The 21,676-nt window shown below is 39.9% G+C and overlaps 6 protein-coding genes across 6 annotated transcripts; 3 read left to right on the top strand and 3 right to left on the bottom strand.

The window, feature by feature from the left end:
- Window positions 1-2,120: 2,120 nt before the first annotated feature.
- Window positions 2,121-5,958, top strand: EAF02_009782 (uncharacterized protein; the record flags this gene model as incomplete). Its single annotated transcript, XM_038905830.1, has 6 exons — window positions 2,121-2,329; window positions 2,804-4,166; window positions 4,226-4,752; window positions 4,817-5,008; window positions 5,065-5,197; window positions 5,290-5,958. The coding sequence occupies 6 exons, from the start codon at window positions 2,121-2,123 to the stop codon at window positions 5,956-5,958; spliced, it is 3,093 nt and encodes a 1,030-aa protein (XP_038754253.1).
- A 242-nt stretch (window positions 5,959-6,200) lies between these two features.
- On the bottom strand, window positions 6,201-7,074 carry EAF02_009781 (uncharacterized protein; the record flags this gene model as incomplete). The annotated part of the gene is made up of 3 exons (XM_038905829.1): window positions 6,201-6,297; window positions 6,353-6,457; window positions 6,515-7,074. The coding sequence occupies 3 exons, from the start codon at window positions 7,072-7,074 to the stop codon at window positions 6,201-6,203; spliced, it is 762 nt and encodes a 253-aa protein (XP_038754252.1).
- A 621-nt stretch (window positions 7,075-7,695) lies between these two features.
- On the bottom strand, window positions 7,696-8,612 carry EAF02_009780 (uncharacterized protein; the record flags this gene model as incomplete). Its single annotated transcript, XM_038905828.1, has 2 exons — window positions 7,696-8,357; window positions 8,423-8,612. 2 exons carry the CDS (start codon window positions 8,610-8,612, stop codon window positions 7,696-7,698), a joined length of 852 nt encoding a protein of 283 aa, XP_038754251.1.
- Window positions 8,613-8,811: 199 nt separating this feature from the next.
- EAF02_009779 (uncharacterized protein) lies at window positions 8,812-11,765 on the top strand (the record flags this gene model as incomplete). The annotated part of the gene is made up of 2 exons (XM_038905827.1): window positions 8,812-8,938; window positions 8,995-11,765. 2 exons carry the CDS (start codon window positions 8,812-8,814, stop codon window positions 11,763-11,765), a joined length of 2,898 nt encoding a protein of 965 aa, XP_038754250.1.
- A 1,747-nt stretch (window positions 11,766-13,512) lies between these two features.
- On the bottom strand, window positions 13,513-14,761 carry EAF02_009778 (uncharacterized protein). The gene is made up of 4 exons (XM_038905826.1): window positions 14,502-14,761; window positions 14,373-14,444; window positions 14,129-14,322; window positions 13,513-14,062 (listed from the first exon to the last, which is right to left on the bottom strand). Exons 1-4 carry the CDS (start codon window positions 14,698-14,700, stop codon window positions 13,715-13,717), a joined length of 813 nt encoding a protein of 270 aa, XP_038754249.1. The 5' UTR covers window positions 14,701-14,761; the 3' UTR covers window positions 13,513-13,714.
- Window positions 14,762-15,792: 1,031 nt separating this feature from the next.
- Window positions 15,793-16,928, top strand: EAF02_009777 (uncharacterized protein; the record flags this gene model as incomplete). The annotated part of the gene is made up of 4 exons (XM_038905825.1): window positions 15,793-15,825; window positions 15,957-16,167; window positions 16,251-16,606; window positions 16,661-16,928. The coding sequence occupies 4 exons, from the start codon at window positions 15,793-15,795 to the stop codon at window positions 16,763-16,765; spliced, it is 705 nt and encodes a 234-aa protein (XP_038754248.1). The 3' UTR covers window positions 16,766-16,928.
- Window positions 16,929-21,676: the final 4,748 nt, after the last annotated feature.

Raw genomic sequence — 21,676 nt, 5'->3', positions numbered from 1 at the left:
AGTAGACTCCAGATTTCCAACAGACTGACTAGTCCAGGTAGTCTACGAAATTTTCTCCACCCCCGCAAACTCTTTCGAGCTCTTAGTTCATATTAGAACATGCCAGATTCCTCTTACACAACCCACAATAGATATGAGTGCTCATGATGAGCGAATGGTTGTCAGAATCGGGTTTAGGAAATCTGAAAGTGGTAACGCGGCTTCAAACGGTTTGATCTAGTTTTGGATAAGTCACGAATCAAGTCACGAATTAAGTCACGAATATTGAAATCTCTGCTCTTACTTTCGATACTAAGAAGCCAAGAGATACTAAGAGCTCTCACAATTCGAGAAGCCAATAAATATTTAAGGCATTATACGTCATTCAGATGGAAATCCGTCACTTGTGTGTGAATTCTGACCAATTTTGCAATATAAATTAACACTCGACGATTATCGAGGCATCATAACCATTTTTGTAGATAGATTCTATTTTGAACCACATGTCGTCTGCGCTTTAGCTTCTCCTTAGTCTCGCTTATTTTGGGCCTAGTAAACACTAATAAATGGTAGGACCAATATGACAGGAGTGCATTCAGTGGGACTCATATTCTTTCGTTTGTATTGCGATATTCAGATTATATCTCTATGCTTACAATTAAAATAACTCCATAGTGACTTGATAGGGAATGGGCCCCTCGTTTCCCAAATTTTGATCAATCGTGTGAATTTGAGCGGGTTTGAGTTTCAATTTGAATGTAATCTCGCCAACTAAAAAGGCGCTAATTTTAGAAATTGCAGTGAATCATTCATATTTCACACTAGTAATAAATGATCAATTCCCACCAATCATATTGAAGAATCTTGTCGATCACCTTTGTCTTTTAGACTTTGCTGGCGATTCATCTATAAAATTAGGATCTTTTGCAAAGTTTTCTTAACTATTTTCGATGACATATACATTTCTGATGTTTGAATATGAGCATACCAGCACCCTAACCCAGCCTAAGTGGCCTATGAAATCTTTCTATGACTGAAGTGACTACTACGTGGTTTAATCACGTTGACGGTAAAAGGCTATACAATTTGCCGTGACGATTTTTTCAGGTCAAAATGATATCTTTTACAGGCTTTGAAAGAATGTGACATGCTTTTAGCGTACCCATATTGGAAATAAGAACAGGGATTGAAATATTTGCGTGGATTTATATAAGAATCTTGACTGGAGATGAAGGGTCCATAACTGAAGAGGGCAAACAAGGCTCTTTAATAATGATGAAAAAGCTGCTAGAATTCTAAAAGTGTTGGTATGTGAGATTGAACATCGACAGCAGCCATGCAAGCTCATGAGATCCAACACACATCCACGTACGGGCCATGATGGGGTTCAATGGTACTGTGGAACAATCCCAAAGCGCAACCCAGATACCTCTATGCCCCCAGTTTAGGGCCAATTAGATGACTTCACATAACAAAAATGTATTAGATTTCAAGGATGATTCCTGTGATTTATGACTGGCTTCTGGCGATGCATTCCTGAGCGGTATACGAATTTATGATACAGACCTATCGAGATCTTTATGTACGTCAACATGAACTGACGATGTTGAATCCAATTCCAGAGGTAAAGCAAGATGTCAAGGAGTCACAAATCTAATTCCATAGCCAAACGTTAGCTATTTTATGCACTGTAACAAGTTATTACCCCGTCATCTTGATGGTTTTTCTCTCGCAAAAGCTTCCCTCAATTTCGTGATGTTACGGACTGTGTTCATACTGGACTCGGAAGTGGACCCTCGTCACCCAAGTTCAATATTCAAAAGTCTTGACATATACAGAATTTTCTTCTCATTTTATTCAATAACGAAAAATTACTCGAATTCCTATCTAAACAGCAATTATTTAGCACTCGTATCTTTTGATCTAGATTGAATGTTATAAACTTTCTCTCTTCTCCGTAGAACGAGAAATATATCGGTGGCTGCACATCGCTAATGCACAACCCCCTGTCCATGTTGTCAGGGCTTTTTGGGGGCGCAATTGCTCTTACCAGGCACAACCTTTAACCGCAAGAATCAATAAGAAGTGAAGAAGCCCACATAATGAGCATCGTAAGTAATTAGATAAATGCCACATTCAAAATGGCTCGCATTGCCGTCGAGATTGAAGGCGATAGCCCCCCAGATCCCAAGTTTCTTCCTAACCCCCCACGCTTCAACGTCGAATTACCACCCACATCGTGCTTCACCGAAGATAAAAATGGTAGCCTCACGAGAAAGTTCTTTACGAGCCCAGATGAGCTCGCAAATCACTTGAAGCGCGCCATACCGCGTCGCAAGGAGAGGAAATTGTATGTTTTGGAAGGGCTACCGATTGAATTTGTACAGGTGTTTGGGCTGCACTTCAACATAGATGTGGATATTTTTGATTCGCATGCGATGAGAAAGAGTGTGCAATTGAATAAGCTGAAATTTTCAACGAAACCAGGGAATGAGAAGAAAGTTTGAACTTTTGCTCTGGACCATCCTGAAATTACGGTAAACATTACTCCGCCACCAGAAGCCAATGATGGAGTTGTTGGTGATTTCATGCTGCCGTGTCAAACGATAGAGATCTCCGATGAAGGGTGGAATGGAATAAGTGTGAGATTATGTCACGTGACTTTAGCGTGCTTTGCTGAAGAAGATGGAACTGAAACTTGTAAGATTGAGCGTTCCTTCTATTCGAAGATATACTAATAGTGGCTATATAAAGTATTATTGCTTCTAGAAAATCAGTCGTGGGCGAGAAGAGGCGCACAGTTTCAAACTGCGGGTTACCATAGTATTCTTGCAAATGCCCTCAAGAGTCTTCCAGAAGGAACGCAAAAATGGAAACCATCTCGAAAACATGATCCAGCTTTGACTCTAGCAGACGAGATTTTCAATTCTATAGAATCTCCAGGTAGCATCCTGATTTGGGATAACCTCACAGAGATACTTGCTGATACCGTACTCGGACAATGGAAATTTGCCTTGGGCGAAGTAATTGAACATGCATGTGCATCTAGATCGATTCCTTATCACGGAGTACATCAAGTATGTGATCTAATAGAGTCTAATATTTGGACTTTGGATCGTACTGAGGCTTCCCGGAGCCCTCGTTATGTCGTTAGGATGGAAGGATTCAAAAGACTTTTGGAGAAAGCAAATCGTTATGCAGAATTACTTGTATGGGGACAAATTTTGGAGGAGGGTCTTGAGACGAAGGCCAAAACTGAAAGTGGGAGCAACAATGAGGATGACGACGATACCACTTCCACGGCTTCTTCTAAGTCGGGAGTGCATATTCGTGGAGGAGAAGCCTTAGATCTGGAAACCCGCCAAAGCATCAACAGAGTGACCTATCTTGGCGGTGTGTTGCTCCCGTTCTCCATAATTGCGGCAATATTTTCGATGGGTGGGAATTTTCAGCCGGGTGGAGATCAGTTCTTCATATTTTGGGTCATTGCTATTCCAGTATGTATGCTTACAACAGTTTTAATATATGCGGATAGTATTCGGCGAATGACCTTGGAGCAATTCGCTCAACAGTACGGGTATGCTGCAGTGACGGTAGAAGCTGATGATATGGTTACCTCATCAATTTCTGGCAGTGAGATCATTTCATACAAAGCAGGCATCAAAGAACGTCTTAGATCGCGTATTCCTGATATTTGGAATCCACGCAGAGCTGGTTCTTCCTCCAGTGTTGGCTATACAGATAGCGACAGCGATAGCGATGATGGTTCATCCTCTATAAGTAGTGCTCGGCTGCCTCCAGGTCTGTCCATAGATGGAGATTTATTAGTTCGCAAGAAAAAGAAAAGGGTGCCAAGATTGAGGAGTTGGCGATTTTGGAGACGGAAACCTCTGGATCGAAATTCAGATCCGGAGAACGTCCTGTCTTCTCCTACACATTCGGATCACAATGTATCTTCACCTTCTGCGCCCCTTTCACCTTCTCCGCCATCCAAATTTCATCCTATTCTATCTTCACCAAAAATTACACCGGTGAGACCCATGCCTGTTGGAAATAATCCTCCAGGATCTCTTTCTTCCGATCACTCTCCAACCGCCGGACCAGCACCGCCAGAAACACCCCCAATTAGCCTTCCGTCGCCCGATCTTGACCAAATTATCCCTGAACCAATAGTCCCTGAGCCAGTAGTCTCTGAGCCAAGCTGGGGATCTTGGGGAACTCCTTCAAAGAAAGCCAAAAAGGCAAGAAGGGCAAGCGCAAGACGATAAGTCTGAATGATGACTTCGATAGCCCAGACCATTCGCATCCAGCCAATCCTCCATCTACACCAGACCCTGCAGAGATACCACTACCTCCATTGGATTCAGATTCGGATGACTGGCGGGAGCAAGACAGTTCTGAGGGGATACGCCCTGAACGATCTGTATCTCCAGGTCATGCAGACTCGGATTATGCCACGGATCGTGAACGTCATTCTTTAGAAAGACGCATGAGAGAAAATGATGACTGGCAACTGACCAGAAGGAGAAGCAGAGAATATCCAAGCAGTGGAGATGGTTTCGAGCGCATTATCGAGGGAGAGATCATTTTACGTCGCCGGCGCCGGTCCGAGCATTCTGTAACGTCTGAGGAGAGAAAACATGGAATCGACAGAACGACTGAAAAGCTTGTCGAAGAGCAGGAAAGAAAACGTGCGACAGATGATATCGTAAAGAATGATGATGATGTTTCGGAAGACCGAGGAAGACCACGAAGACGATCTACAATACGACGGTCCTATCATAGGGCTTATTATGATTACCCAAGGCGGCCAACTCCAAACACTGATCCTACTGAGATACCATTGTCACCCATCACCAGAAGAACTATCAGAGGAGGAACACATTAGAACGAAACTAGAGAGAGAGAAACTCGAATACCTTGAGAAGTTGAGGCAAAAAGAACGTCATAAGAGGATGGCGGAGATGGAAGAGAAACATGCAAAGAGGCGAGCAGAGGAAGAATATGCAAAGAGGCGAGCGGAAGAGGAGTATGCGAGAAAAATAGCCGAAGAGGAATACAAGAAAAAAGCTGCAGAAAGTAAAGCTGCCAAGGGAAGAAAGATCGAGCTTACTCCCCCGTGGTATCCGATGACAAGGGAGTAAAACCAGCGATAAAGTTCAAGGATGCTGTGGGAAGGAAATTCACGTTTCCGTTTCATTTAGTGTCCACATGGGCTGTATGCCTTTTTTTCCTTCCTTTTTTTTTTCCAATTAATCCTCATTGTTTCTTGACACTTGCATGATTCCTCGCTGACTACTACCATCTTAGGGAATGGAAGGCTTAGTGAAACAAGCCTTCCTTCATGTCGATATCATTGGTCCTCACGTCAATGATGGTCACTACGATCTCCTTGGCCCCACCGGCGAAATTATCCTCCCTCAAGTATGGGAATCAGTTATTGAGCCTGGCTGGTTGATAACCATGCACATGTGGCCAATGCCGGAGCCGCGAAGGCAAGCACCCGCGTCTATGCTTCCTAGGCCAGGACATCCCGGCAACTTTTCACCACCTCCTCCACCACCTGGATTTACAGCAACCCAGCCTGGTGGCTTGATGAGTGGACCTACTCCGAGAATGAAGAAATCTACGCAGACTGAAACTATGGGCTGGATGGCAGCACGTCACTCGAAATCCCGCAATAAACAGAAGTCGGTACCGATACGACTTGGGCCTCCTCCACCGCCACCGGCATCTGGAAGACGAGGATCTGATACTGTCGTCATAACAGAAGAACAGCCACTAAAAGTTCATAGAAGACAAACGGGTATGAGCGACAGACATGGACACGGAACAAGCGGCGGTGGCAGAATTGGGGGAGCAGCAAAGCCTAATGAGGAGTTGGGGTGGGTGAGAGCCTTGGGAACCATTGTTGGTGTGAAGCCGGGGATACAGGTGAAGAAACGGAGTGGTGGAAGTAGTTCATCGTCGAGTGTTTGAATGGGCATCGATGAGATGACTGAATGCTCGTAAATTTGAGAATGTAGTGCTGCATGCTATGTCCATGTAAAATTGAGAAGCTAGGGCACCAATGGTTGAATACGTGCCTGCACTTGCAGATGTGGTTATGGTTTCGTCATTACAAAAGGGTAAAGTTCTATTGGACGATCTTCATTGCATGTATTTATTCTATGTACAGACTCTACTATACATTCTTTGGTTCCGAACCTTTAGGTAGAGCATTACTTTTGAGGTGGTTGTTGGGTAGTTGGGGTACCACTATCGCGCATGAAATATGTCCATTGCCCCTCGACAGGCTTCTCCTCGAGATCCTCCCATCTACAATTTTCAATTAGTCACGAAGAATCGAAAGACGCTGTGATGTTTCACTTACACTTTGGCCTTCAATAAGACATTAGTGAGGGTTAATTCGCCCTCGGCGACCTGAATGACCTCCTCGATCAATCCAGCGCCAATCTTATTCTCGATTTCCTCGATTCTAACAGCGCATGTCAGTACGTCCACATCTCATCTTAAGCAGAAAAATCAAACTCACTGATCGACATTCAACGCAGGCTCATTCTCCCAGACGACCTGTTTTTCATCCTCACCAGGTCTCTCTTTAGCCAAAACACTTTGTCCCTTTCTTTCCTGTGTCGTCCTCACACCCTCCAACTCTGCACTCCCTTCCTCTCCGTCCCACTCCTCCTTACTCCAATCAACCTCCTTTTCAATTTCCGACTGTACGAAGACCTTGCCTCCGGCATTCAGTTTCTTATTTTTCCCTTGATCAAAGTGTATGCCACCCTCTGGGGTAGTGAAAACTTCTGGATGCGCAGCAAGAGTTTCTTTCGCCTTCGCTGCCCATTCATCGTATCCAGCTGGCACAACAGATTGTACGATTTTTAGACGGTGGTTTGTAAGGGCCTCGGTGGATTGGCGGTACAGAGATGTGGAGGGGAATTCTTTCAATTTGTCGAGGGTAGAGGCGTAGAGGTAGAGTAGAGCGGAGCGGGGCGAAGGATGAGTATGGAGGCCAGTGAGACCAGTAGGTGTGTTGGCCTCGAGATATCTGGCAGGCTTAACAGCTGCAAATTGCCGTAATGTGCGACGCATATTGGGCAACTTCAATGGGTGTATTAAACTGTCAAGAGTCGTTATCTTGAGATAAATCGTGACGTTTAGGAATCTTAAGCTTTGGAGCTTCGGCAACTCTTGGCGGCGAATTTATGCCGGGGTTTTAAGGTTTTTAGAAATTGGTGAAGTTCTATTGGTGACCTCGGGAGTCGGGTGGCTTTCGAAGGTGGCTCAACATTGGGCAGACAAAAACCAATGAAATTTGTGGCTGTGTAATAGACCTAGTTGTGATCGTGATATGGGGTTTTGAGAATTTGATAAACCTATAGAAACGGCTCATATATACTTCGCCTCGTAATCACATCTCCTTTAAACCGAGCAGAAGCTCTCTCGAGGCTTTTTAAGATGTTTCCGCTTTTTGTTCTACAGTACAAAACCAGCCACTTTTAACAGGGTACCTAGTAGGTACTTCTTCATACCAGTCATGTTTCTGGTAAAAGTGCTACTAAAACATCCAGTTCGATCTCTATCTCATGCTATGAAGCCATACGCCATATGATACAAGAACCACTATGTACAGATATAAGCAACCACCAAAGAACGCCTCGCTCCTCATAATCATGTCTTGGTACAATACAGATATACACAATTACGCATACATTATCTCTTCCTTTTGCTTTTCCTATTGGAAGACTGTGCCCTAGATCTCTTCGTATCCGCTCCTCTAGGTCTCGTCGGTGTTCCCTCGAGGCCTTCATCGATTTCTTCGTCGTCCTCGGCTCCATCTTCCACGGTTGTAACGGTTGCAACACTTTGCTGCCTCGAACTCGATTCTGCTTTTGCCTTTCCCGCAGCTCTATTGGCACTCCTTCCCGCTCTGGTAGATTTTGGTGGCGAACTTTGTGCAGGTGGTGACGTTCTCGTCTCCGTTGTATCGACAGTACTTGCTCTCTCTTTTCCCCTCTTCCTTTTTCTGGTGGTTCCATGAACCTCGGGCTCTGGTGACTCCTTTGGCTCCGAAGTTTCCATCAATCTTGAAGGTGATGAAGGTGCTTCGCTTAATTCTTCATTCGTTCGTTTCCCTCGCATGAAACACATCTCTCCATATTCCTCGTCGGGCAATGTAAACTCGGGAAACCGATCTTCGGTATCCTCTTCGTAATCGAATGAATTTTCGCGATCATCGATTACATCCAAATTGTAACAGGTTCGTAACTTCTCCCATATGCCAGGGATCCGAGTATGCCGTTCAACACGAGGATCATAACCGTGATTCCGTAGATGTTCTGAAAGTGCAATCATGCGAAAGTGTTTGTGCATACCTGAGTTCAATGATTAGTCCATCCGATCTGCTAAACCATACATTGAAGAACGATTATCGACCTACCCGCTGGTTTCCACTTGACAATACCTTTGAACAATGAGGTTTCTTGTTCATCCGTCCATGGGTCTTTCAAGATATTGTAGCTTGGTTTTAGTGGTTCGGCCTTTTGGGGAGTATCAATTGCCATGACATCTTGATCTTCAACGGGCGTCGAAGCAGCTCGTGTGCTTCCTTTCTTCTTTTTCGGTGGCATTTTGGCGGTATTATCTTTATTGCCAAATGATGAATTGAAGGATGACATCAAATTGCAACTAAGTTCAGCCTCACCATCAGCCTTTTGCAATAAATACGCTAGCGGGTTTTAACGTCCGCAAAACCCGCAGACGCGTTGGAGCGCGTCAAACATCCACAACCCCCGCCTGCGAGCACAGTACATTCATATCTCAGTTGAGATGATGAAAATGGATGACGAAAAGGATCCAGGGGATGTGTTTGCAATTCCAGACCTTTGGGGTCTATCTAGATGTGTTGATGATGTAGTACAACCAAATAGTCTTTTCTCAGATCTTAGACTCCCTGGTTCGTTCCAATTATTTGCGTGAAGTAAACAAATATACTGTGCTAATTATTTACAGTCATTGACTTTAAACTACCAGACGTTGCAGAGCAATGTCAACATGATGAATTGTTCTTTGGTATACCGGAACTACCCATAGGCCCAGCAGAGCCAATTGTTCCTCCATCTCAATCTGATGAACCTCTTGGCGACACATCTTGCAACGAACGGGTAGGGCCCGAGGAAGTTGAAGACTTCGATATTTGGATGGTACAGGAGCGAGAGCCTTTACAGGAGCCTGTGAACTATCAAACCTGGGATTCCTTTACTAACGACCAATTTAATGAACCTCAAACGGCTTATTTGACCGAAGCTGGAGCTCGAGTACTTGATACCGCATTAGCTGCCGAAGACGATTTTTTGAATGCTGGAAATACTGTTCATCGTGTAGTGGATTCGAAGATCTTTGCCACCTCGGTCCTCGCACTGGGACTAGGTAGAAATTCGACCTTCTTCGTGTGGGACGTAGAGAAGCGATCATTTTATGCGACCCTTCAGAATTTCCGAGTCTCTGGTCACACTGCACAATCTCTGACCGGCTTTTTGGCTCCTTTTTATGAGTGCGGAAATATTACCAGATTTCTTCAAGACTTTGTCGAAAAGACCTATTCATCAAACAAGTCACCAGGTCGAATTGCTATGGCGGAGTCCATTTCAACTGTTCTTGCAACAATCCAGTCACAGCTGAATGTAAGCGCTTCTGATTATGAGAGCATCTTACAGCTGCAAGCATTGTTTCAGCCAATTCACTCAGTTCTTACATGTTTCAAACGATTGGTGACGAATGCATTGCCAAAGAAAAGTGATGAAGCAATACTGTCAACGCTTTTTGAAGAGATCCAACTTCTAGAACATAGGACAGACTCTCTCCGAGACATTCTTCTTGAAATGCTCTCGAGGGTATCAATACCTTGGCTTAAATTTACAGGTGAATGGCTTGGGTTACAAAGAGAAGATGGCGTACCGCTGACCAAGGATGGTTCTGGGAAGAGCTTTGTGAGGGTCGACAACAAAGAATGGGTGGATGAAGCTGGTCTCGAATTGAATGAACCTGACTTTATATTGGACCTTGAAAATGTTCCTTCGTTCATGCCACTTGAAGATGCCAGAATAATGTTTGAAGTGGGTAGGAGCCTTCGAATTTTACGTACTCACCATATAGACCATCCTTTGTCGAAAATGGAGGTTGTGGAGTCAGTTGCACCACCAGTTCTTGAATGGAGGTATTCTTGGCAGGATATACTGGATGTAGAGACTAAAGCCTTGAGATACGAACAGGATTTGGCAGCCGCGCTCCAAAAGTTCTCGGGAGATCATTCAACGACGGAGGAACCCACAGCGACCGAGTCCAGGTTTGAGCTTTACAATTTTGATATGGATTTCTTCGGCCGACCCGAAGAAGAGATTCAAAATCGTGTTGTAGCTTCCATCAATCGATTGGACTCAAAATTAAAGGAGCCACTAACTCCTGTTAAGTTTAAACGTCTTTTGCAGGATTGTCTTTCATCGGCTCCGGAGTCTTCGCGAGTGGATAAATCAATATTTTCCCCGCCCATTTCGCTGGCCCCTATACTCTCATTCAATCCAATCATTTCTGCGCAAGCTAGAGTGGTCAATGGTGTTTGCATGCAACTATTCTTCAAGTCTCATAAGTTACGAGATCATCTATCACTTCAAAGAGACTTTCATCTGTTGGGAAACGGTGTTTTCTCAAGTCGACTCTCTCATGCACTATTTGACCCGGAATTAGAAAGTGCCGAGAGACAAAAGGGAGTGGCTTTATCTGGTGGAACCATGGGCTTACGACTCGGCGGTAGAGATACATGGCCACCAGCGAGCTCTGAATTACGACTTGCCTTGATGGGCGTGCTAACCGAAAGTTATGCATCATATCAACCTGCGAATCTCTCTTCCATTGATAGCTATCTTCAAAGACAAAAATCTCTGCCAGGAGATCTGAGTTTTGCTGTTCGAGATATGTCCGAAGAAGAAATCAAGCGGTGTATGGACCCCAATTCAATCGAAGCCCTAGATTTCCTACGGCTTTCATACAAACCTCCTGCGCCGTTGGAATCGATTCTAACTCCCATTATCCTCTACAAGTATGATCAGCTTTTCAAACAACTCCTTCGTACTCTCAGAATGCTATATGTTGTGTCAGCACTTTTCCGTGATGGCACGGATAGGACATCCTCGTGGCAAAATATACATCCCTCTGCTCAGAAGTTTCGTATCGAGGCTCATCATTTCGTTTCTGCGGTCTGTGGATATTTTTTCGACACTGGAATCGCAACAACATGGGGTGTTTTCCAGAGGAAATTAGATGAGATTGAAGAACGCATGGACTCTGAGGATTTTTCGCTCGGTCAAAACGAGGGGCTGGAGAGTCTCAGAGAGTATCATGAACGTGTGCTCGATAAGATGCTATTTGCATTATTCTTAAGGAAGAGACAGAAACCAGTCATGCAACTACTAGAAGAAATATTCGGCCTGATCCTACGGTTCTCGAAGCACTCAAGAGAGAAGGCTTCGGGAGCAAAGGCAAATTCGGGTGATGTAGGCGAAGATGAGAATATCCAAATGATGTATGGAAAATTCAAAAAGAGAGTAGGAGTATTTGTCACTGTTTGTAGGGGATTGACCGAAAAGAAGGGGTACGGCGAGAAGACTTTCAATGCCCAAGCAGGAAGCGGAGGCTTGTTTGACGCTGCGGATCTGGCAGAAGAAAACACAGTTGGACAACTGGTATTAAGATTAGAGATGTCAGGTTATTATATGAAAGGGTTATGAAGTTCTTGGGTGCGTTTCACAAATGACGATCATGGCAATGGTTATGTATACTATCCGTGATAGGAGACATAACATCAGAATACTTTCAAACACACTCTCTGGATGAATTATGTAATTCAAATTCTGCTCTACTGTTTCAAGCTCCATCTTTAATATTAGACGAACCCATTCCAGTGGTGCACGTTTCGTTTTGCCCTTCATGCGTGTTTTTGGTACTCCACCTTTACGTAGAGACGGGATGGACATTGCTCTTCTTGTCAGAGAGCAATCTTGATTCGATCTTCTGATTGTGGCATCTCCCGTTAAGTTATCAGACTAAGTAGCCAGTATCCGACTCCTATGTGCTGGATATGCAAATTTCCTAGAAAGAACATACTCATCGCGTTCGAAAGGTTATTCGACATCTCTACAAGATGGAAAAACCCTGCAAAACAGATACTACATATTTTTCCAATTCAACTCGGTACAAACGCTAGAAGCTGGCCAAATGTCACTATTGTACCGGATGAAGTCTACTTCTGTAGATGCCAAATTATTAAGCTGCCGCATTGCATTTCAACGGTCACGAGAAACCTCATGATCAAGCCAAGATTTCGAATTATGCTTTGGAATAAACTAGATACCAAAGTCGTGGGTGGGTAATACGTGTAACCGATCGTGATTTAAATTTTGTAGTGTTCGTTGGACGGCAGCGTTTTCGTCCCATCTGGCGTACTTGTCCTCTCTATGCAGAATCGTATTGTGGATTCTTTTCACATTCTTCTTAAGTCCAAAATCGGAGAGCACAAGCGACATTACTGAAGAGCGCCTAGGATGCATCTTCATTTGCCAGGCGTGAGTTCACTACTTTCAATGAAGGATCGTTAACAGGAATACCCAATATACATCTACTGGCAATATCACGTTCACTTTCAAGCCTAACTTCGGTTGACTGGACACTTGAAAAGCACAAACTTAGATCCCCGCTTGCTGGCCAGAAGCCTTTCGAAATCGAAGCATATCGACTTCACACAAGCTGAAATTTTCGCGACCGTGCTACTGCAAAGGCAATGGGAGTGGAGAGATGAGACATTATTCTTAAACACATTAAACGATGCCAAATATCCTTCTTGTATTTTGGCAATTATTTGGCAGATTTTGACAATTCATAAGGGGAGGTCTTGCAATTTTGGTTGCAATAATCAAGTGGATCGATCAAAGATGCATGTCTAAATCTGTATTACTTTCGATTTCTATCTAAGTCATAGAGCGATACCTAATACATCGACGTACTGCACTTATCCATCTGGTATCTTAATATTTGTATTATCATCATTCATTCCTCACGATCACATATTCTTTCTAACTTTCATTATGACATCTACCATTCCTGCCCATTTATCCATTATGAATGCTTCCCCAATCAAAAGCACGGTAATCATCTCCAACCAATACATATCTATGTCCCCTAAATGGAATTTTATATCCCCCGCCCAGCTTCTATCCCCTAAGGTGCTAACTACGGCCGGGAAATGTGGCCTGTGCATAAGTAAGAATATCAACAGCTTTACAAATTATATCAAATATAAAAACTATATAATTGAAATTTAAGATTAAAATTTATTAATGTAATAATAATTAGAAGTTTAATTATAAATTTATTTATTTTATTTTAAGAATAAATTTGGTGGAGTTTTTAAACATTGTTATATTTTATTACAAAAATAAATACAATTTATAATTTCAAGAACTCTCAGATCACAATATTTTGATTGGCTGATAAGGAATTATAAGCGAACCCGGCTGTAGCTGTTACGTAAGCGGACACAATAGGAGTTGTAAGCTTTACCACTACGCCACACACGCAATCTGTCCAAAAGGCACAGTATCAGGGATTGTTTCCTGATAGCTTACTACTATATATATATCCATATAACAGTAGCTGGCACCTTAGGAGATACCGGGCTCTTCTACAGTGTGATCTTATCATCAATCGTACTCAATCTAACGCTTTCGACACGTTCTCTTCCTCTGAATCGAGGCTTATACGAGTATTTCTTTATCAACAAGAATACTGCAAGTCCAACCAAAGCTAGACCACCCGCAATACAACCGACTGCAACACCAGCAACAGCTGATTTAGACAGCCCAATAGAACCCGACGATGACGAGTCTGAGGTGGTAGACGATGAAGCTGTCGCTGTAGAAGTTGCAGCTGATGTTGCGACAAAGCTCGCAATGCCCTCAGTAGAGGGACCAGTGACAGTAGCGTTGAAACAGGAGACGCTTGTAGTAAAATCACTCTCTTTTATGAAAGTCTAAATGTATAACCTGATCAGTCTCCTGTAGCGATGTGTTCAGTTTTTTGCAATCGGGGTTCTTACAATATCTGCACAAGCATAAAATGTTTCGTTCCCACTCCCATCGTATGTTGAGGTATATTCAAGCTGGATTGTCGCGTTTGTACCAGCTTCAATATCGGATGGAGAGTCTGGTATAGTGTAACACTGATGTCCGGCATCAAGTTCGGAGACTGTATGTAAAATCTGGGTAGTAAAATCCGATTGAGTGGTTGGCTCTGAGATACATTTAGTCTTGGTAAGAAAAGATGCGTCAGCTATGTCTTACTGTCCATATATGCTATACGAACAACGACATCCCAGGTTTCTCCAGATACCACAAGTGCAACTTTCCCTGAGTCTGTATGTTTGAAGTATATTAGCCATGACTATGTTACAATTTTCAAGAGGATCGTACCTAAAGGAAAATCCGTGCGGTTCCCAACCGTTCCATCATTTCTTCCACAGGGCCTGTTATTTTGCCAAGCAGCATACCAAGTACGTTGCTCTGGCCACACGAACTCAACTGGACCGTTCGCCGTTTCTGCTTCCCCGGATACACGATCGAGGTTGAGAATGAGACATGAAGCCAAAACAGGAAGATATTTGAAGAGCATCTTGAAACAAACTGTCTTAGATTCTTTCGGTTGAAGGATAGCGGTCGACAATTATCAAGACAAGAGAGAACTAGGTCATATATGCACGCGTCCAAACCAAAAACTATTGCGGGTCCGAACCCGAAAGTTATAGAGCTTGAAAATCAAGAATGAAACATTCAATCACCTTGCTCTGAGTAATGATTTCTATCCATTACGAAACGTAGCAAGGTACCAATCATGAAAGCTCTTGGCCTCGATTCCATGCGAAATTACGCATGTGAAAGTGTGCGTTTGAACCATAGCACAAAACAGAGTCACAAGCATACAACGCTGCCAAGTAGACCGGTCGGAGTCGGGTATATTCACACGATTTGACAGGCCATATCAGACTTGGAAAATAAGCTCTACAAGTAAAAGAAGCTATTGGAATGTGGCAGCAGGGTTGACATAGCAGAGTAGGCTGGTCTTCTTCTCCACTCTGATATGTGATTTGGTAAAATATTCATGCACATCCCACTTTTTCGCGAAATTTTACATCTTATCTGATCCGAAATTTCAATCTAATCAGATGTGACTACGAGGTACTGGAAAATGGAGAGGGTGGAGTAGATATCAGCCAATAAATTTGTGCAAACTTATCAGATGAAAATCTGATGTTATGGCAGCGCAAAATGGTATCGGCGTCAAGCTAACATTTTTGATTTGTTCTTGGGACCAACAGGAATCATTTCACTTGGATCAAGAATTTTCCCGTCCACTACGTATTTGGCTTCTTTCCAAAGAACTCTCCGGTCAGACAATTATTGGCATAAACGGGGCATCTAACTTGAAGTCAGTCTCAATCTTTTGTGGTACTCTGAAGCCACCCCAGAAAATTTCTCCACCTCATCTAATCTGATTCGATCTTATCTAATCTAATCGATCTCCGTCCATAGGAATAGCCTAGACTAGAGTTCCCCGTCTCGCTCTTTTCTCTCACGAACGTTAGGTCAAGTGCGACGTTTTTTGAATCATCGGACCACGTCCACATGCAGGGACGCGGCACAAAGTATCTTGCTTGTATTTCAATAGTCCATCGACCTCATCGACCCATATTGGAATTTTTTCGGAATGTCGCCGAATCTCCTTGGCATTTCCAATGTCGTGAGTCAAAGTGGAGATTCAAGTAGACCGTGTCTCAATCTTCGGGACCGTAAACTTTGGCCCTTCATTTCTTTCTTATATATGAAGGCACGTCGCCGATCAAGTATGCATCTATTCATTATCTTAGACAGCTCAATCATACCACCCAAGTCGTCAACTCAAGACAAATCATCACCTCAATCAGCATCTTGATTTTCATCACGTCAATTATCAAGGTCGCGACTCTTGCCGGACTTCTCGCTCCAACAGTCCTTGCTACTTTACCAGAAGCTTTGATCGTCAAGCGTCAAGATGAGGATAACGCCGTCGGTACCAATTCCTACAACTGCCATGACAATTGCGGTATGTTTGCTTTCCCATCAGGTCTCCTCTTCATACACACAGCCAAATAAACTTCTCAAGATCGATACTAACATCCTTCATAGGTGAGGCCATCCTCGAATCTGAAATCGATGGCTTCTGCAACACCACAATCTTCTCCACTGACTACGCTGCCTGTCTCCAATGCTCTGGCGAGAATAACGAGGACATCTGGCAATGCTATGGTCCATATTTGACTGTTGCTGCTGTGGAGTGTGGATCTTCCACTGTGCCATTGACCGGAACTCAAGCCGACGTTGCCAGCGCCATGCTCGCCCAAAACGTCACTACAACCGCCAGCGGCGCTACTGCAACTGTTTCCAGCAACTCTGCAACAACAACTGCCGCAGCTTTTAGCTCTGAGTCGACTGCTAGCTCCGGATCAGCTTCCAGCAGCACTGCCACTGGATCTTCTGCTTCGGTATGTGTTCTTTTGTTTTGTTAATAGATTGAGGGATTGCTAATTTCTATGAAGGCTACCTCTACCAGTGGTGCGATCCAGCAAATCAATTCAGCCAGCGGTTTCCTCATCAGTGGTGTCAGCATCCTCGTTGCCGCTGCTGTCGCCAACTTGGCTTAATTACAATCCAATTCCTTAGAAATATGCAGACTGCTTTAGGATTGTGATCCGGTGGTCAATGAATGAATGAATGCTGATAATTTATCGAGTCGATGGTGTCTTTTCCTTATTTAGTACATAATTAATATGTGAATCATCTTAATCAACCAACTGTGTTTCTTCGGATGTAATGCGCTGTGTCTAGAATCATTTATGCTATTATAGAAAAGTAAGGATCCATTTAACAGGCATAATCTTGCAAGCTGTGAAATGTGAAAATTGACTTTTGATCTTATCAGGGGCTTCTTCGGACTTCATTGACTCCACCTTGGAATGAATAAAACATTGTGAGATAAATTAGCTCTGCTGATCTGAGACTCTAGGGAAGCCATCAAACATCGCCATCTTCAATCATCCCCAACGCTCAAACTGCTCCTACCATCGTTGCGGCATTGTTGTTGTTATAGCGTCAAAGATAACAGTTTGTCTCACGAGCAACCACCTGTACCAGTGTTGGGGCTGGATAACTCAATATCTGAGACTTACAGTGTGGGAAACATTTGCCACATTCTGCATCCCTCCTCCCATGTAAGAGTTCTGGAACCTACTCACCGCACATGTAGCGCTTTTCCAGCTAAAATATACAATTATTCAGCTTTTTATACCCTAATTTATTTATAATTATATGAGACAAAATCGAATATAGTATTATAGAAAGATTAATAACTACTTAAATTATCCAAAAAAAATAAATTGTTTATTTTTAAATATTTTTATAATAGTATTTTTGAAGGATTAAAGTTGAAAATTCGAAAAATTTCGAAAAATTCGCTTATTTTGTATGGGAAAAGCGTTACAAGTTAAAAATTCTGAACTTTTTCAACTAAAAGCTTATATAACTTTTCAACAAAAATATTTAAAAATAGATTAGAAATTTTTATATATCAAAAATGATTTATGTTATTAATTAAAAAGTTTTTGTAATTTAATGTTAATAATTGAATTAATTATATAACGTGGTTTAACAGTGGATTAGTCATATTAGTGGATCAGTCATTTTTATCTCGAATTGTTATTCCAAAGCTATATTATTCAATAACAATTAAATCAATCGATTAAAACTATAAAGATTCTAATAATCTAAAATCTATTGTATTATTCTAATAAGTTCTTATATTATATTCTGTTTTTCCACACTTACTACAATATCAACTGGAAAATGCTTTCCTATTAGAATTCCTTCCTTTTTGATATTCATTATATTGAATCTGAATATCAATTTTTTATTAAGATAATATATTAAGAGTTTTTTATTCAATAAATACTCTTTCTTAATATATTTGAGTTTTTTTTATATATTAATATTTACTTAATACTTTATTTGTTTTCGAAATATATAAATCTTAGTATTCAAAAGTATATTCTTATGAACTAATTTCTTTATATTTTTAGTTAGAGTTAATATAATCTTAAATATAGATAACGTGTTTTATCAGTGAGTGGGTCATATCAGTGAGTGGGTCACTTTTATCTCAATTCACTTATTCAAAACCATATTATTCAACAATAACAATATCAATTAATTGAAACTATAAAGATTCTAATAATCTAGGATTTATTATATCATTTTGATAGGTTCTTGTATTATGATCTGTCTTTCTATATTTACTACAATATCGATTAAAAGATACTTCTCTATTAGGATTCCTCTCTTTTTGATATTCATTGTATTGAATCTGAATATCAATCTTTTATTGAGATAATATATCAAGAGCCTTTTGTTTAGTAAATATTTTTCCTTAATATAATTGGGTTTTTTTTGTGTATTGATATTTGCTTAATGTTTTATTTGCTGCCCGAAGTGTATGGATCTTTGTACTTAAAAGTATATTCTTATAAGCTAATCTCTTTATACCTTTAGCTAGAGTTAGTATAGTTTCAAATATAGATGTAGGGGAGTTTGAATGATAATGAGTTATTCGAGATTTGATTAATATTGATTGAGAAAGAGTTTTAATTAGATTGTGAGGGGTTTGAGAGATTCATTAATTCGGATTGAAAGAAGGGGAAGTAGGTATATGAATTCGAATATCTAATTTCGAGAGTATAGCTTTAGGATTAAATAGGATTAAACCTGTTCCTTAAAACCCTGATTTCATATTCTGAGAGGTGATCAATTCTTTATATACAGCTTTAAAAGCTATAAAGAATTCAACCTTCGAAATATAATTGATATATGCCTTGATAAATCCATTAATTTAACTACTATATGAACGTTTCAGATTATCAAAACAATCTACATCAAATAGTTGAGTTAGATGACTTGAATGTGATGATAAATATAAATATATAATATCATTCTCTTCACAGTATGCTTGAAAAGCTTTTGATTCGTGGCTTTCATGCCCATCTAGCATCAACATTCGATATTTACCCTTTCTTTGATTCTTAGTATACTTATCAAAGTGTTTTTAATCATTCTAAATCCATCTCATTATTTATCCATCCATTAGATATAGGTTTAATAGTCCAATCCATAGGAAAATCGGTTTCGGTATACCAATTGGAAAGATAAACCTGTCCTTGAACCATTAGAAATGGGGGTATAGTTTCACCCTCCCCATTACTACATATGATTGCTGTAGCCCATTCTCTATTGCCTGATTGTATTGCCTTACTTCTACCATTTCGTTCAGCACTAATTACCACCATTCCAGAATATATTATACCCATCATAAAGCCTGTTTCATCGAAGTTATAGAAATCGCTATTCAAAATACCGAATTTCGCTTACATATTCACAACCAATCGAAACCAATCTTCAATAAACTTGGAATCTTTGTAGAGAGCTTTTTGAAAGTCATAAATACAACTAAAATATATCTTTAATTTGATTTGATGTTTTACAAATCAATATACCTAAAGCTTCTCAATACGATTTGCATTTCTCAATTCGAGAATATAATCCGCTATATTTTTTATATTTCTTAATTTAGGTGAAAATCCTTTTATATTTATATCAATTATATATTCAGAAATGATATTCTCCTCTAGTTCTAAAAAATTATTAGATTTAGATCGATATTCGGAACAAGGAATAGAACTATTGATTTTATACTGTAATATTGTATTCAGGATATTATACATTTTCGCAGCTTTTCGAATACTTATTTTTTTGTTTTTTTGAATAGCTTTAATAGTAAGAAGTATATAGGCTTCTTGATTATTCGGATTCATTATGGGTTGTTGATAAAATGTGTGTTGAAAGAGGAGAGAATGAATTGAGGTGAAAGTAACCTATTCACTGATATGACCCACTCACTGATAAAACATGTTATAGAAAAACTTGCTTAATAATAAATTATTTGAAATTTAATTAATATTGATTAAAAAAGAGTTTTTATTAGATTACAAAAGATTTGAGAAATTTATTAATTTAAATCGAAAAAGAAGGGAGTAAATATATGAATTTAAATATCTAATTTCGAAAGTACAATTTTAAAATCAAAAGATATTAAATCTGCTTTTTGGAATTCTGATTTTATATTCTGAATTGTAATTAATTCTTGGTATGTAGTTTTGAAAGCTATAAAGAATTCAACTTTCGAAATATAATTGATATATATTTTAATAAATTTATTAATTTGATTACTATATAAACATTTCAGATTGCTAAAATAATTTATATTAAATGGTTAAATTAAATAACTTAAATATAATAATAAACCTAAGCATATAATATCATTCTCTTTGTAATATACTTGAAAAGCTCTTGATTTGTAGTTTTTATACCTATCTAATACTAACATTCGATATTTACCCTTTTTTCGATTCTTAATATATTTATCGAAATGTTTTAGTTATTCTAAATCTGTTTTATTATTTGTTTATTTATTAGATATAAGTTTAATAATCTAATCTATAGAGAAATCGATTTCGATATACCAATTGGAAAGATAAACCTATCCTTGAATTATTAGAAATGGAGATATAATTTCGCTTTTCTTATTATTATATATAATCACTATAGCCCATTCCCTATTACCTGATTATTACACAACAAATTTCGAAGGAAACTTTTTCTTTGAAATACAATCTGTTCGTGATCGATTTAGATTATAATTATTAAACCAAATTGATTATAATTGCTCTTTAGTGATTCTAATTAATAGTTGTTATATTATTATTATCAACACTTTGAATACAAAACATATACGAAAATTCGCGTAAAATTTTCTCACTTTGAATTATCAGAATAAGAATAAGATTTTCAATATGAGCTTTCTTAACAATCCATCAATACTTAGGGATATGATTATAATGAAGATTCCTTTTGAAGCCTTTATTATATCAATCACTTATCCTATTATTATCCTAAATACCTTAATACCTTCAAACCCTCCTTCGCCTTCTGAAAACCCTTAATTCGAAATCTCTAGTCTTATTCTATCAACTAATCAGCCAGCTAATACTGGAAAAAGATTTGAAGAGTTCAATCTACTTAGTAACCCCTTTATTATTCAAAATACAACCAATACTATCTATATATTCAATTAGAATAAAAACAAGGCTCTATAATACCCCTTAGCAATCAAAACAAACAATCTAGAATACAAAACAACCCAAATATATTCAAGGAAGCTATTTTGAAAGCTAGAGATCTTATAATGCTAGTTTTCTTTTTCTCCTAATTATATAAAGAATAATCCAAGCTTTTAGATCTTCTAGAGATTTTAGAGAATATACTGAAAAGGGGAAGCTTACTACAATTTCGAATATCATCACCTCTCAAATCACCCATTTGAAAATTGTTACATACAAAATCGAATCACAAGCAAAAGTATTAGCTAAACCTCTTTCGTTCACTACTACTACTACCACTATATTGAAACCAATATATACTGATATTTCAAAAAAAGAAGAATGGAATTT

The sequence above is a fragment of the Botrytis sinoallii genome (genome assembly GCF_014898435.1).
Source record: "Botrytis sinoallii strain Bc 23 chromosome Unknown BSIN_022, whole genome shotgun sequence".
Classification (NCBI taxonomy): Eukaryota; Fungi; Ascomycota; class Leotiomycetes; order Helotiales; family Sclerotiniaceae; genus Botrytis; species Botrytis sinoallii.
The sequence above is the reverse complement of the archived record's forward strand: the minus strand, read 5'-3'. Positions and strand labels throughout refer to the sequence as shown.

Coding starts and splice junctions, on each gene's coding strand:
- EAF02_009778 (XM_038905826.1), bottom strand. CDS start 14,700: ATGCTCTTCAAATATCTTCCTGTTTTGGCTTCATGTCTCATTCTCAAC. Junction 14,323..14,372: donor TCGTATAGCATATATGGACA/GTAAGACATAGC, acceptor AATGTATCTCAG/AGCCAACCACTCAATCGGAT. Junction 14,063..14,128: donor TTTATGCTTGTGCAGATATT/GTAAGAACCCCG, acceptor TTATACATTTAG/ACTTTCATAAAAGAGAGTGA.